At 37.6% G+C, this 15,798-nt stretch overlaps 1 protein-coding gene across 1 annotated transcript in view; it reads left to right on the top strand.

The window, feature by feature from the left end:
* The first annotated feature begins 105 nt into the window (after nt 1–105).
* Nhlrc2 (NHL repeat containing 2) overlaps nt 106–15,798 on the top strand; it is a 59,649-nt gene continuing 43,956 nt past the window's right edge. Inside the window, exons 1-2 of the mRNA XM_020186452.2 lie at nt 106–361; nt 4,376–4,528. Coding sequence (XP_020042041.1) covers nt 181–361; nt 4,376–4,528 — 334 coding nt within the window. The 5' untranslated portion in view covers nt 106–180. The remainder of the gene's footprint in view (nt 362–4,375; nt 4,529–15,798) is intronic.

Raw genomic sequence — 15,798 nt, 5'->3', positions numbered from 1 at the left:
AGGTTAATTACGTGCCCGGACACTGCGGCCATCTGGACTTTGGCAGTTGGACGCAGGCTTAGAGGGGGAAAAAGTGCCTGTGGCGCGGGGTGGGGTCGGTGGGGCGTGGCGGGGACGCCGTCGTGAAGCCGCCTGCCAGGCCGCGGCGCTTCCGTCCCCGGAGCCTGGAGCCCGCGCAACATGGCGGCGCCCCGAGCTCGCGGCGGCTGCAGCCTGTCGGGCCTGCTGCCCGCGCAGACCTCGCTGGAGTACGCCCTGCTGGACGCCGTCACCCAGCCCGAGAAGGACGGCCTGGTCTACCAGTATCTGCAGAAGGTGGACGGCTGGGAGCAGGACCTGGCGGTGCCCGAGTTTCCCGAAGGTGAGGTCGGCGTCGGTGGGCGCCGTCCCGGGACCCCCCCGCCCAGGTTACCCGAGCAGACGCTCCATGGTGGCATGTCCCTGCCGCGTCGTCCCCGGTCATCCGTGTCCTCCCGTCGGGCATGCCCTGCTCGCTTTCTGTCTGCCACCCGCATCCCACCACGCCCGGCGTGTTCTCGCTTAATCCCGCCTGCACCCCCGTGAGGGGTTGGTTTTACAGCCAAGGAAACTGAGGCACGGCAGATAACCGGCGGGGTTGGAGTGCAGTCTGCAGAGCCCTTGCTAGTCTTGCTTTGCAGCTGGGGAAACTGAGGCACGGGAAGGTTTGAGCACCGTGCCCAGCTGATAACTGGGCAGTGCAGAGTTGGATTGTGGTCTGCTGACCCCTGGGCTGGTTGCCCGCCCCCACCGTATTTCAGAGTCAGGAGGCTTGCACTTTTTCCCATCTGGGTCAGTTCTGGCTGTGGGATTGTCTGGAGCACCAGGGAACAGATGCTCCCCGGTGAAGTTGCAAATGAAACCTTATTTTCCCCTCTGTGGCTAGGAGTGGCACCGTTTGACCTGCTGGTGTTGGCAGGTGGCCCGGCAGGACACTGAGACCGCACGTATAGTTACTCGGATGGTTGAGACAGGGTTCAGCCATCTCACGGGAGGTGCGTCGGGGCCGCCACTGACAGCAGGCTGCTGTGTCTTTCCAGGCCTTTTGCACTCGCCTTGAGAAGGACCTACTTTCTTCCATTTTTGGTCTTAGACTGGATTTGAAATAGTGTGGAATTCTTAGGAACGAATGGGGTGCGTGAATGCTTATCCCACCAGAAAAACTTGGAAACACTGTATCAGTATGTATAAATATGCACATATTTTGCGAAAACGATGTAAGAAGGCAGTTGTATGGTATGCTGCTGTAAATAAGCGGGCCACCGTCCAGTCCTGTTTGTATTTACAGGAGGTGCATTTTAATTCGTATGACTCTTTTTGGTGGTACTGGGGTTTGAACTCTTCGTGCTTAGTGCTTGTTAGGCAGGTACTCTGCCACTTGAGCCATGCTTCAGTCCTTTTTGCTTTGGTTATTTTGTGTTTTGCTGGGCTGGCCTGAACTGAGATCCTCCTGTTTTAGCTTCCCACTGTAGACACCACACCTGGCTTTTTTCTGTTGACACAGGGTCTTGCAAATTTTTCAATTTATTTTTTGTTTTGCCTAGACTGGCCTGGAACTGAGCTCCTCCCAATCTCAGCTCCCTGTGTAGTTTGGGATGACAGGCGCATGCCACCATTTTGCCAAGCTATTGGTTGGGAGTTTCATTAACTTTTTTTTTTTTTTTTTTTGCCCTGGTTGGACTCAAATCATGATCCTCCCGATTTTAGCCTCCCAAGTAGCTTGGCTCACCATGACATTTGACCTCTGTGACTCATACGTCATACACAGTCATGAAATAGGTTTCATTTCTGTACCTGATTATTGAGAACAAAATGCAAGAAATGAATAAAGCATATAGTTTTTGAGATAAAATTATGTTTATACTTTTTGATTATAGTTTACTGATAAACCAAGAAAATACTTATTTTTTAGAACAATCACATGTTTGTGGGAGGCAGTGCAGTATGGTGAATGGATTCAGGCAGACCTGGGATTAAATCTTTGTTACTCTCTTGTTTACCTGTGTGATTTTGAGCAAGTTAATTGACTTTCTCACTTGTAAAGTGCAGTGACTGAGTTCTTACCTTTCAGGGTTATTGTGTGGAGGTAATGTATGTAAACTTCTTAATTAACTAGGAACTTACTCAATGTTAGCTGTTTGTTGTATTTATTATAATTATTGCTATTATAAAACACATTATTTAGCCTCATCAGCTCCTAGCACAATAACTAAAATAACTTTTCCCACCCCTTAACCTAAACTGCTCTTGACCATTTGCAGAAGTCATAGAAGACAGATTGATAAATATCTTGCAAGTAGGATATGATATATACATTAATTAGTAGGAATAATTAACTGTATTATCACTTAATCTGGCTATAATTAACACTATTATTAGAATAGATAATTAAGAGTTCACGATAGGGTCCAGTACAATAGTTAACTCCTGTCATCACAGCTACCCACGGGAGGCTACCATGGTAGGAGTATCTCAGGCCTGCTGTGGGCAAAAAAGCAAGACCCTATCTGAAAAATAACTAAAACAAAAAAGAGCTGGGGACACGCACCTGCCTAGCAAGTGCAAGCTATCAGAGCCATAAATAAATAAATAAATAAATAAGAGTTCACTGTACCCTGAAACCTCACTAATATTTGGTACTAATTTGATTTGACTTTTTTTCTAGAATTTTACTGTAATTGGGTAACTCCCGTTACTGTTATTAATCATTAATTGCTATTAGTCTCCCTTGATGTGTGGTTTCATTTATCTAAGGTCAACCAGGTCTAAAAATACTAAGTAAAAAATTCCACAGTTACACAATTCATGAGTTTTAAAATATGTGCTTTCTAGTAGTCTGCCTTCCCACTGTGTCCTGCCTGGAATGTGAATATCCCCTTGTCCAGTGACGTGATTTACCCCCTCAGCAGCATATCAATACTGTGCATGTTACCCACAGTTAGTCGTTTAGTTGTCTTGGTTTTCAGATCATACCACAATGCTTGTGTTCCTGTAACCCTTATTTTCTTAATAAATGTCCTTAAAGCACAAGAGCAGTGAGGATAGCAGTTTGGATCTGCCAAAGAAGCTAAAAAGTGCTTCCTGTAAGTGGAAAGGTGAAAGTTCTCAAGTCACTCAATAAGAGAAAAAATATTGCTTGTTGAGGTTCTTAAGATGTTTGGTAAGAATGAGCCTTTTTATCCATCAAATTGTGAAGAAGAAGAAAAAAAGTCATGCTGTTTTTGCTGCCACACCTCTAACTCTAGCAGTTACTTAGGGCCACAGTGCATGTGCAGTTAAGGTAGAAAGGGTTCTTTGGCAGATTTAGGCATCTGTTTGGGAGGGTCTTAGAATGTATCTGCCATTTACTTGCTCTACCCAACATTTGCTTTTAGTTGCTGTAAAATATTTCCTAATACTTCAAGGTATAATTAATAGTTTTAATAACTTCATTTATTTATAAGCAATAAACTGTTTTCTTAAATTGGTTAAATAGGGATGCTATACTTTTAATACTAATTTAGCAAAATCTTTCTTCATAGTACAGAGTTAAATTTTTGAATCATAGTCAAGTAATTATAATTTCTGATTTCCAAAAGTACAGATTAATGAGATCCTATTTTTCTTTGACGGGAACTTGATCTTCATCAATATTAATGCTGCTTCTAACTTTTCATTTAAAATATTTTATTTTGTGTTTAGGGTTTTACCCAACTCCAGAACATTTCCGCTTCTTTTTTATGAGATTGGCTTAGGCATCTTATATGTTTAGCCTTACATACACTTTGTTCCTTTTTGATGCTTAGTCACATCTTACTACTTTTAAGCTTGATCTTCACTCTCAATACCCCATTTATACCTAATTATGTATGCAGTTAGAGCCTGTTAATATTTGATAGTTCCCCTTGTTTTTGCCTAAATGTGTGGATTTTACCCCTATGACACACAGACTCTTCCACTATTTCTGAAAAAATTTAATAGCTGCTCCTTGCTATGCTTGCAGATTGCTTTATAATAGCAGTTTTTCCATCCTCAATCTCCTGTTCCTCCCCTTCCCAGCCCAGTTCCCTCCTTTTCTTCTCTCCTCCCTCTTTAATCTCTGCCTTTTTGATCTTTTCCTTCAATCACAAATACCTGTTCTGCTATAGTCATGAAGATACATCATGTCTTGCATCTCGTTTATTGGTAGAAAAGGGTGGTTCTTATAAACAAAATAATTCAACTGCTACAGTTTAAGTAGTACTATCACATCTTAAGGTAGTTTGGCTATTAGTACTAGTCTTAGAAAAACAGTGATTCACATTTCAATGGAAAATTTTACATAAATTATCTCTGTTGTTTCCTTTAATCATTGTAATTTATTCTGTGTAAATTTCAGGGTTGGACTGGCTGAACACAGAAGAGCCTATTTCTGTCTACAAAGATTTGTGTGGAAAAGTGGTTGTCCTTGACTTCTTCACCTACTGCTGCATAAACTGTATTCACCTGTTGCCTGATCTCCACGAGTTAGAACAGACATACTCTCATAAAGGTATCTGCTCTTTGATTAGTTTCTAGCAAACTCTCCTGGCATAAGTACTGGAAGCTTATCTGACACATTGACTCATCAGACAGTGGACATTTGGCAAAACTGCAGTGATTCGATAAGTAATCTATAATCTATGAGTGAAGGACTCTGTGTGGATTCTTTTTCCATTTTGGTTTTTGAGGCAGGGTTTCATTATATAGCCACACTGGCCTCAAACTTACGACCCTCATGCCTGAGTTTCCCAAGAGCTGGGATTATAGGTATCCACTACCATGCCCAACTTCTGTGTGCCTTTTCATGAAGGGTTAAACTTAGTAGTAATGGTTTGCCTAGCTAAAGAACCAGAATTTAGAATTTAGTTTTTCTCTCAGGGTTAGGGCATAATTTACTTTTTTCATAATCAGGTATTCGAAAAGGCCCCTTTGTATGTCAGAGCTTATCTAAATTTATTCTATTAAAACAAAAGAAGTATCACCCTAATTTAATATCCTTCTCAGTGTGATAGGAAGGTTTAAAGTTCTTATTAGGAAAGGTGATTAGGTTTCCATTAATATGCAATGACATGAACTACAGTGGAATGAAAAATATTATAACAGATAGTTTTTCTTTGACCTTGCTTCATTAAGAATGATTTATTACAGTTAATGTTTTTCAAAGCACACTAGGAAATCCTCTTATGGTATTACAGATTCTGGAGATGGAAGAGATTATCCTTCATATTTGCTATAGAAGTTTGAAAAATTACCGTGTTTCTTTTTCTTGTTTACTTCTTTCTAAAAACAGCATGTGAGTAAATGAAATTGACAAAATGGTTCCGTTTAATTAAGTTGAAATGAATGGAAGTTCTGTTTGTGGAGTGGGTAAAAAGGAAATGGGGGCACTGAGCTTGTGAGAATAAAGATGGGAATAGACTCTACATGTACAAAAATGAAGGGCTTCTTGAATTTTAGTTAAATTTTAACTAAGATTCATTTTTTACTGAAAAAGTGTAATGGGTTAAAATTTTAAGTGCAAATAAAACTTCAGATGCTTTTAAGTTGTAATAGATTATATATTAAATATTACCAAGTACTGCTATCTAAAAAATGGAAATTGACAAGTGTTGGAAAGAATGTGGAGTAACTGGAAGCCTCGGACCTCACAGGTGACATGTAAAATGGTTCAGCCACCGTGTGAAACAAGCTTGGCTATTCCTCAAAATGTTAAATGTAGAATTGCTACATAACTCGGCAGTTAAGAAGTGAAAACAAGGACTCAAACAGATACTTGTATGCGACTGTTCACAGCAGTGCGATGAAGAGCAGTGAAAACATTTTGGAAATAATGGGCGGTAACACATTCTACATGCAACTAATGCCCCTGAATTGTACACTTAAAATTGGTAACAGCAAATTTTATGCTATATTTAACACAATAAAAAAAAATCAGTTGCAGAGAAGGTGGAAAAAAATATTACCAAATAAAAGATTTATGAAGAACTCAAGTGTTCCTGGTGACTAAATCATATTTTCAGAAATTCTTATGTATGAATTTAAGCAATATGAGTATCTTATTATTCCCTGGGTTTTAGATGTCTGTGTTTCTTCAAGCTAGCACATTACTTGTACCTGTGTTATGTGCATGTTGCTTTCACTGCTGAGGAAATACAGATTTGAATAAAAAGTGTTGTGACAATTCAACAGTCACTATATGCTAATACAAAAGCATTATGGGACCCCCGAGGAAGATGTTCACTCACTTTGCCTGTAAACATTAGAAAGATTTCTCTGAGGAAGAGAGAATTGAGCTAGAACTGGAAAATGAGCAGGAGTGCAGCTGAATATGAAATGGGGCAGAAGTGACACTCCTGGTTGAGGTGGTGTTAGGGAAATGAGCAAGGAAGCACAGAACAGTGGGAGCCTTACTCCAGGCACAGGTGGATAATTGAATGTGTCAAAATTATAATTTTGTGGTATGAATAAAAGGAGATAGTTACGTTAGGACCATATTGTGAAGTACATTATGTATCATTCTTTTATACTTTTTCTTCCATTTAGGATGTGGAGATGTCGAAGGTTGTTTTGATTTGTTTGTTTTTTTAATTGGAGGATGATGTGATATTGTGTTTTGATATTGTGTGTGAAGGGCACTAACTACACGCTGGAGTTAAAAAAAATAATAATAATCCTAGAGTTAACCATTTCCTTACCTAAGATCACTCCTAAGTTACTATAGTTAGTTGGTTAACTCCACACCTGAAGCGAATTCAGTGACTTCTTCCAGTTATTCCTTGTAATCTCGTACCAGTTTAATAGAAGCTTTGTTTTTGTAGCACACTGTGACAATTTGTTGCATACAAATACAGCACTGAGTATTAAAATGCTTTGTAAATAGAAAGAGGATTCTGGGAACATGGAAGAGTAAGAAGCAACAGGAATGTGCCTGCCTAGACAATAGTTGCACTGGCAAAATCTATCTGATTTGGTACTCTGGATTCTATTGAAGGCTAGCAACTTGCAGGGGAAGGCTTGGACTGTAAGGTACTTTGATCAGTTTTATCCCTTAGCACAGTAGCAGCTACCTAGTGCGAGTCTCTGCTCCATGTCAGGCAGCTGTGTACATGTTTCTGGCGCAGCTTGTCTTGCAACTTGTTGGAGCCAGTTTGGAGAGAAGCACACTGTTCTCCAAATATTGGGGGAATCTGTGCTGATTGCTCCTTAAGATCACAGAGATCCAAGCAGAGACAGTGGCCATTGTTGCATATTTCTACCTTGTTGCAAGCCTCCCCTCTTCTAGGTGAAGTGACTTCCAGGTGATTGGTACCTTTTTTTTCCTCCATGTTTCTCTTTTTCTTCTTGTTGGAGTCCAGACATTGAGGACCAGTACATTCAGTAGCAACTGGACATACAAAGGAAGTTAGAAAGTCACTGTTGCAGGCTTAGGAGAAGAGGGAGTCTCAGAAGTGACCCAGGAAGATCATAAGTTTATACCTTAGGGTGATCAATGACAGAGAGATACCCTACTATAACAACAAAAGACAAAAAAACCCAGCAAACCCTGGTGAGAAGGGAATGAGGAGGGAAGAGTCTGACTTCCAGAGTTACTATATTTTCAACAAAAACCACAAGGCATACAAGGAAACAGGGAAGTATTGCCTATTTAAAGGAAGAAAAAAATTAATAGAAATTTTCCCTGAAAAAACCCACATGACAGATTTATGAGACAACAACTTTAAAACAATAGCTTTAAAGATGCTCAGAGAACTAAAGGAAGGTAATAGAAAAGGTACAAGAAACAGTATATCAACAAAATGAAAATAACAATGAAAAACCTTAAAAAAATATAGAGTAAATTCTGGAACTGGAAAATATACTTAACTGAAGTGAGAATTTCACTAGAGAGATTAAAAGATAGATTTGAGCAAAGCCACCAAATGTGAAGCTAAGGCGAAGGGAGTTATTGAGTCTGCAGAATAGACATAAAAATATTTGAGGTGAACAGAGCCTAAGGGACCTTGTAGAGCACCATCAGCCAGACCAACATGCTTTGCGATAGAGAATATTTGAAGAAATAATGGCTGAAAACTCCCCAAATTTAATGAAAGACACGAACATCCAAGAAACTTACCAAGCTTTTAGGTAGAATGGACTCAAATAGAGCCACACTAAAACACATTGTAATTGAACTACTTAAAGACAGGGAGAACTTTGGAAGCTGCAAGTGAGAAGCAGCTTATCACATACAAGTGATCCGTTGGTCAGATTTCTCATCAGAAATCAGAGGCCAGAAGGTAGTGGGTCAATATATTCAACTTGCTAGAAGAAAAAAACCCAACCAAGAATTCTACAGTTGGCAGACTTTTTCCAAAGTGAGGGAGGAAATAAGACCTACCTAGAAAACAAAAGCTGAGGAAGCTCTTCCTGAAGAAAGGCTAAGCGGAGTCCTGCAGGTAGAAATGAAAGGACACTGGTCAATAATCTGAAGACAATGAAGGGATGAAGATTTTGGTACAAGTAAATATATGGATGATTGTAAAAGTATTGCTAGAAATTGCTGTAACAATGATGAGTGACTTCACTTTTTGTTTCTATATGATACAAGAGACTAATACATTAAAATAATTATTAATTTATGTTTTTGGACACAATATAGAGGTATTTTTGTAACCTCAGCAATGAAAAGGTGAGGGCATTGAGCTATTATATTAAAGGAGCAGTATTTTTTCATGTTACTAAAGTTCACCTGGTAGAAATTCAAATTAGAGTGTTCTGTCATGTATTAAATATAATCCCCATGGTAAGCACCAAAAAAAAAAAGCTAAAGACTATATATAAAAGGAAATAGAAATTTAAACATTTTACTACAAAATAATTAAACACATACACACACAAAATAATGTAGCAAAGGAGAGACAAAAAAACCTGCCAAGGTATGTAGGAGACAAAAGGCAAAATGACAGGAGTAAGTCCCTCCTCAGTAATTCTTTTAAATGCAAATGGACTGGAGCTCTCCAATCAAAAGTCAGAGGTTGGCAGAATGGAGATAAAACATTATCCAACTATATGATGTCCGCAGGATACCATTTTGGCTCCAAAGACACAAATAGGTTGAAGTAAAAGAATGGAAGAGGATATTTAATGCAAATAGTATCTAAGAGAGGAGAAGTGGCTATGTTAATATCAAACAAAATGGACTTTAAATAAGAAAAAGGTGTATTAATAAAAATTTCAATACAGCAAGAAGATACAAAAATTATGAACACTTATTTAATAACAGACTCAAAATATATGAAGCAAAAATTAACAGACTTGAAGGAAGAATTAGATGATTCTACAATAGTACCTGAAGAATTCTATACCCAATTCTCAATAATGAATATATCAGCTTGACAGAAGATAAGTCAGGAAATAAAGGATTTGAAGAACACAGTAAACTGAATAGATCCAGTAGACGCACACAGAACACTGACTAACCATCTGGATATATATTCTTCTCAAGTGTGCATGGGACATTTTCCAGGATAGACCATATGTTAGGCCACAAATTAAGTCACAATACATTTTAAAACATGGATAATTATGCAAAGTATTTTCTCTGATTTCAGTGGAATAAAGTTAGAAATCAATAATAGAAGAAAAACTGGAAAACTTAAAAATTTATGGAAATTAAACATACTCTTAAATAGCCAATGGACTAAAGAGGAATTCACCAGGGAAAGCAGAATATATTTAGAGATGAATGAAAATTTATGGCACAAAGTGAAAGCAGTGCTGGGGGGTAGAGCCACAGTTATGAATACTTCCATTAAAAAACAAGAAATATTTCAGCAACCTAACTTACAGTGTAAGGAACTAGAAAACAAACTGAACCCAAAGTTAGTATGAGGAAATAAATAATAAATATTTGAGCACAGAGAAATAATAGAAGACTCTATTATTCTTACTCTACAGAAATAAAAAGAATTGTAAGAGTGCCATGAACAATTGTCTGCTAACAAGTTGGATAACCAAGATGAAATAGGCAAATTTCTAAAAACACAGAACCTACTAATACTAAATCATGAAGAAATAGAAAATCCGAATAGACCTGTATCCCTAGTGGCATCATAATAGTCAAGACTTGAGAACAACCCTAGTGTTGGTGTCCAGTGATGAATAAGTAGAGAAGGAAAATGTGACCTGTGCATGCAGTGGAACACTATTCAACCTTGAAAAAGCAAAGGAATTCTGACAGCATAATGAACCTTGAAAGCATTATGCCAAGTGATAGAAGGCAGTCACAAGAGGACAAACATTACAGTTTCACTTACATGAGGTACTTGGAATAGTCAAAATCGTAAGAGACAGAAGGTAGAACAGTATTGCTGCAGGGAGTAGGGAATGAGGAGTTACTGTTGAATGAGTACAGTTTCAAGACAAAAAGCATTCTGGAAATGAATGGTGGTGATGGTTGCACAGCAATGTGAGTGTATTTAATACTTTGAACTGTACACTTAACAGTAGTTAAGATAGTAAGTTTTATGGGAGGGAAAAACTTGTAAGAGCACAGTAACAGCACCGTAACCCCTAATTTTAAAATGAGTATTATACAGGCAAATTTGTGCTTCCGTGGGAGGGGTATCATAGGTGCGTTGCTGGAGAGTCTTGCAAGCTAGTTGACAGCCATTTGTTAAATATGTAGGAATTCTTATGAGCCAGCCTTAAAATTGGCCATAGTGGTAGTATTTACAGAATGAATGTTAAAAAAATGCTATGAATCCTAATGAAAAGGTCAGTTAGAGGTGAATCAACTTGGGTTGTAACACATTAGTACATGGAAGCAATGCTAGGAATCTCTCTGTATAGTTATCCTTACCTCAACTAGCAAAAATGCTTTATCTTTCTTATTATGCTTATGTCTTCTCTTCAACAAAATTAGCGATAAGGGCAGAACAGGTTCTGCCTGGAAGCGAGGGGGGAAGGGGGAGGAGAAATGTCCCAAACAATGTATGCACATGTAAATAAATGAATTAAAATTTTTAAAAAACATGCTATGAATCGTGGAATTTTTAAAATTTGTTTTTTGATCCCTTTCTCAGATCAAAGAGCTATTTACTAGCATACCATGGAGTGGTTTGTTATCCAAATAGCTCATTTCATTAGAGTGATAAAAGAAACTGATGGACTGATTTGTTTTTCTGTATTTGGTAGTTAGAATATTGTTTGTGGAATAAATTTTTAAGTATTGAAAAAATATTTTGGGAAGTCATCTCAGCATTATAATTTCAAAGAAATATCACTCAAGTGTGATATATTGTAAAAGCTTTGGTAAATGCCACAGTGTACCCCCCAGTACAACAATTAAAAAAATAAACATTATTGCAATAATATGCTACTGTGTAAAAATCCTATTAATTTAAAAGATTTTTACATTGTCAAAGATAGGTCAATTTATATTAGCAAAAGAAGACACACCTAGAGATTATCACATAAAAGTTCAGTAAGCTGTCACCAAATGAAATTTGCTTTCTTGCAGCTAAATGTCTCCTGTTACTGCTTTTGAACGTATCAGCACAGTGCTATTTATGTTCTTACATTTGAAATGTATTTTAAATTCTATGGAATATTCAGTTCATTTTATCAGTAAGCCAAAATTGCTCAGCTGGATGAGGAATTGCCTTTTTACTCAAAACCTCTAGAAGGAAGCTCAATAAAACCCATTCTACTCTGTGAAACAGCTTTTAACCTGTGGTTTGCAGTAGTGACCAGTATCACTTGCATAATAGCATATGAGAAAAGTACAGTGCTGAAGAATTTTAAAGCAAAAAGTAAACAGTTCATCTGATGTTTAAAGTCCATGTCTGTGCCTTTAGGTTGTTATGTGTAAATATTCAGCACATACTTACATTAAACTGCCAAGTCTCTCGGTGACTTCTTTTCCCTTTTCTACTTGAGAGTTTCTAGGTTTTTAAACTTGTTTGTGCTGTATATATTAATGGTATGTCATTTAGAGTACCAAAATTGTTTTATAAGAAAACATTTATTAGGAAAATTTTGTATATTTTAGCATGCGATTGCTGGATGTATGTTAGTGTATAACTGAATCATATTTTTAAAAACCTAGACATTATGTTACTATTGAGTAAATGGTAGTATTCTTGTCTTATACTATATGCTTTTTTCCATTTTATACTTTTATTAAAAATTAAAAGAATACACCTAATTTTATAGTGAAACTAAACTTTTAAATGAGTTAATACAGAATTTCACTTGGTATCACTTTCCAGATCATCCTTGTTGAGTAATTCAATTGGAAGGACTCAAGATGCAGTATTTAGTTATACTCATGGCTCTAATGTATTACAGTGAAAAAACACAAAGCAAAATCAGGAAAGGCAAAGATATGTGGGGTTATGTCTATGGGAGACCAGATACAAGATTCCAGAGTCCTCCCTCAGTGAAATCACATTTAATTCTCCTAGCAAGGAGTTGTAACATGGTGGTCACATGGACAGCTTCTTGACTATGTTCCAGACTCCCAGAAGGAAAGCAGGTGTTTGGTATAAATCCCATGATGTATACAAATAGTTAGGCACAGGTGAGCTACTCCTAGAGTTCTGGGAATGGTGAAAATCCTCCCAAAATTTACATACCTTAAGATGCAGGCAAGAGCCACCTTAGAGGCAGTCCTTTCAGGCAGTCAGGCCTGTGTGTTAACTCTTCTACATACACTATATTTTCTTTTGAGCACTTTATTATTCTGTGTTGTTTTTTTTTAAGTAGTTAAGACCTTATAAAATATTGGTCAATATGTGGCACATTTTTAGGGTTTTGAATCTAGGCAGTAGACTGATTTCAATTTTTTATTGTCTTTCAAATCTGCTTCTGGTGTCTGCTTCAATTTAGCATTCAGTAATTTTGATCCTTTAGTGCTTCCACTGCTTTTAGTATAAGAGCAAAAATCCTAGTCTCTAGCATCTTCTACTCACTCTTTCCTCCTCCCTCAGTCTGTTCTAATCTCCCTGGCTTTTCCTCAGTTCATCCATATTCCTCTTGCTTTTTAATACTGTGGCCCATAGTGTCCTCAGTGCCTGGAATGATCTTTTCATCTGTTTTGTCTAATAAAGTCATGCTTGCTTGTTAAATCTCGGAGTGTCTTCAAGTGTGCCTGAAATGTTCTCAGTCCTTCATTTAATATGACATGGCCTGTGATTACACTCTGCCCTGTATGTTTCCTGTGAGTCATGATAGTAGCTTGAAACTAGTTGCAGGTGATAAGGTCAATAGGGTTTGGTTGTGGATTAAATATGGTGATAAGGCCTGGCTGATTGGTTATTACATAGGTATTCTAGGTAAGTTTTTGCTTTTTAACTGAATGGATGGTGGTGCCATTCAGTAACAGGAAGCACTAAAGAAATGACAGGTTTGGGAAGGTTCTGACTTTTCTCCAGATGACTTCCATTGCTCTTAGAGTGAAGATCTAAATCCTAACCATGACTTTCAAGGCTGACTGTCTGCATATTTATTCTCATCTGTCCTGTGCTCCCCCTTTGTTCTCTCTGTCACTTCTTCTATGTTTCATGCATCCTCTTTGCATGTGCCAGATTTCTCTCCCTGGAATCTCCTTCAGCATTCTCTTTACCTTGTTAACACTTATTCAAGAAAATAGTAGAATATATTGTTTAGAAGGGAAATATATGTGATATATCATGGTATTTTGTTTTATGGTAAATATTACAAATTTGTAATATAAATATATATGTACTTAATTCATTGATTCTTATTTAATTCAGTTGGTATAACTCATTATTGTCATTGTTTATTTTGATGTTCAAATTATCCCAGATCTGACAAATGGGATCCCTTTTAGTCTGTCTCCTGTGTTCTTTTGCCCTTACCATTTTGGGGGCACTTCTTATCACAACAAAATATTTCCATATTCATCTTGTGTTTTCCCAGCTTCATCTCTGAATCAGCCACTTCTTTAAGAGCTCTGATCCCTTCTAGTGGGAATGGTGTTCAGAAACTTGTAGTTACTGAAGTATTTTTGCTTTTAGTCCCTTTCAATTAAAAAATTATGTGAACTAGCTGCTCCTGCCTCCCAGGAAGTTAGGTTATTCATTTGAAGTACAGATGGATCTGTTTTTTCCTGTTTGTATTCCATTTGGTCTTCAAAGTGAGGACTCAACAGAAAGGCTTGTTCATTTCATCTACCCACTCCTACCTGTGCCCGCATTACCATTTTTAGCCCATACTTTTTTTTTTTCCTTTCTCTTTTTAGTAAAAGGTGACATACTTTAGGCATTGTCATATACTTTGCTTTTTTCATGTTATGGTTCTGGAAACCATTCTGTATCAATTCATAGAGAAGTCATCTTTTTAAAGTAGCTGCTTAAAATCGTAGACTATAATTTATTCAGCCACTCTCCTATATCTTGACTGTAATTTAAACTGTTTCCAATAGTTAGCAGTTACAATAAATAATCTTATTTATATATGTTATATATGGTGTTTTGTATAGTTGGTGGTAAGGCAAATTCCTAAAAGTGACATTGTTTGGTTAAAGTTAAATGCATATGGAGTTTTGTCAGGAATTGTCAAATTTCCCACCAAGGAGGTTTTGCCAATTTATATTCCTGCTAGCAGTGTGTGTATGTGTGTGTGTGTCCACCACTTTCCCCGCTATTACTCCAATAAAATGTTTTGACATATGTTTTAATTTTTACCAACCTAGTAGGTAAGAAATGGTATCTTGGTATAATTTTAAATTATGTGGTAGAGAGGGGTTGACCATCTTTTCATATGTCTAATATAGCTATTTATTGTACGTGGTTTTTTTTCTCCTCTCATATTGTTGGTTGGTTATTATTTGGACATATAAAGGCTTTCTGTTTCTGTGTGTTAATTTTGTATTCTGCTACTTCTTCAGTCTTCTTTTTGACTTAGTTTTTTTAGTTGTTTTTCTAGGATTTCCCTGATATACTATAATTTTCCTGGCAGTGCTGGGTGTTAAACTCAAGGCCTTGCACTAACTAGGCAGGTGCTCTACCACTTGAACTTCTTCATCAGCCCTGATATACTATTATATTATCTGCATATAGAAAAATCCAATTCTTATGTTTCTTGTGTAATTATGTTTGCTAACTCCCACCCCACCACCCCAACTCACTGTCAGATACCAGTGGAGATAGCAGGCATCTTTGCCTTGTTTGTCTCTTATTGGAAATACTTCTGTTTCTCCATTAAGTAAAAGGCTGGTTTTAGTTACATTTATTTAATCAATTTTCAATGTATATAGGAAAAAATTTTTCCTATATAAATGGTAAAAACAATGTTTAAAAAAAAAAAATGATGAGCTGGCGCCAGTGGCTCACGCCTGTAATCCTAGCTACTCAGGAGGCAGAGATCAGGAGGATTGTGGTTTGAAGCCAGCCTGGGCATAGTTCCACAGGACCCTGTCTCAAAACAAAAACCTCCTCAAAAAAGGGCTGGTGGAGTGGCTCAAGGTGTAGGTCCTGAGTTCAAGCCCTAGCATCACACACACAAAAAAAAGTATCTGTGCTACTTCCAGGTTTGAATGAAAATGGTGACTGCATAATTTTGTATCTCTACACTCACCCTGTCCAAATGGGGAGGGAAAATAAAACCACACTTGACCTTGCATTTCACAATAGTAGGAGACAGAGACTATTATGGCATGGCATTTACATCACATGTAAGTTGAGAAATAAACTAAATTCCAATTAAAGGTCCTGCTGCCACAAGCCTGTGGGTGCTGAGAACAGGAACAGAGGAGATTTAACAGACTCCAAGAGA

Source organism: Castor canadensis, chromosome 7 (assembly GCF_047511655.1).
Source record: "Castor canadensis chromosome 7, mCasCan1.hap1v2, whole genome shotgun sequence".
In the NCBI taxonomy this organism is placed as follows: domain Eukaryota; kingdom Metazoa; phylum Chordata; class Mammalia; order Rodentia; family Castoridae; genus Castor; species Castor canadensis.
This window is presented reverse-complemented; position numbering and strand designations above follow the sequence as displayed.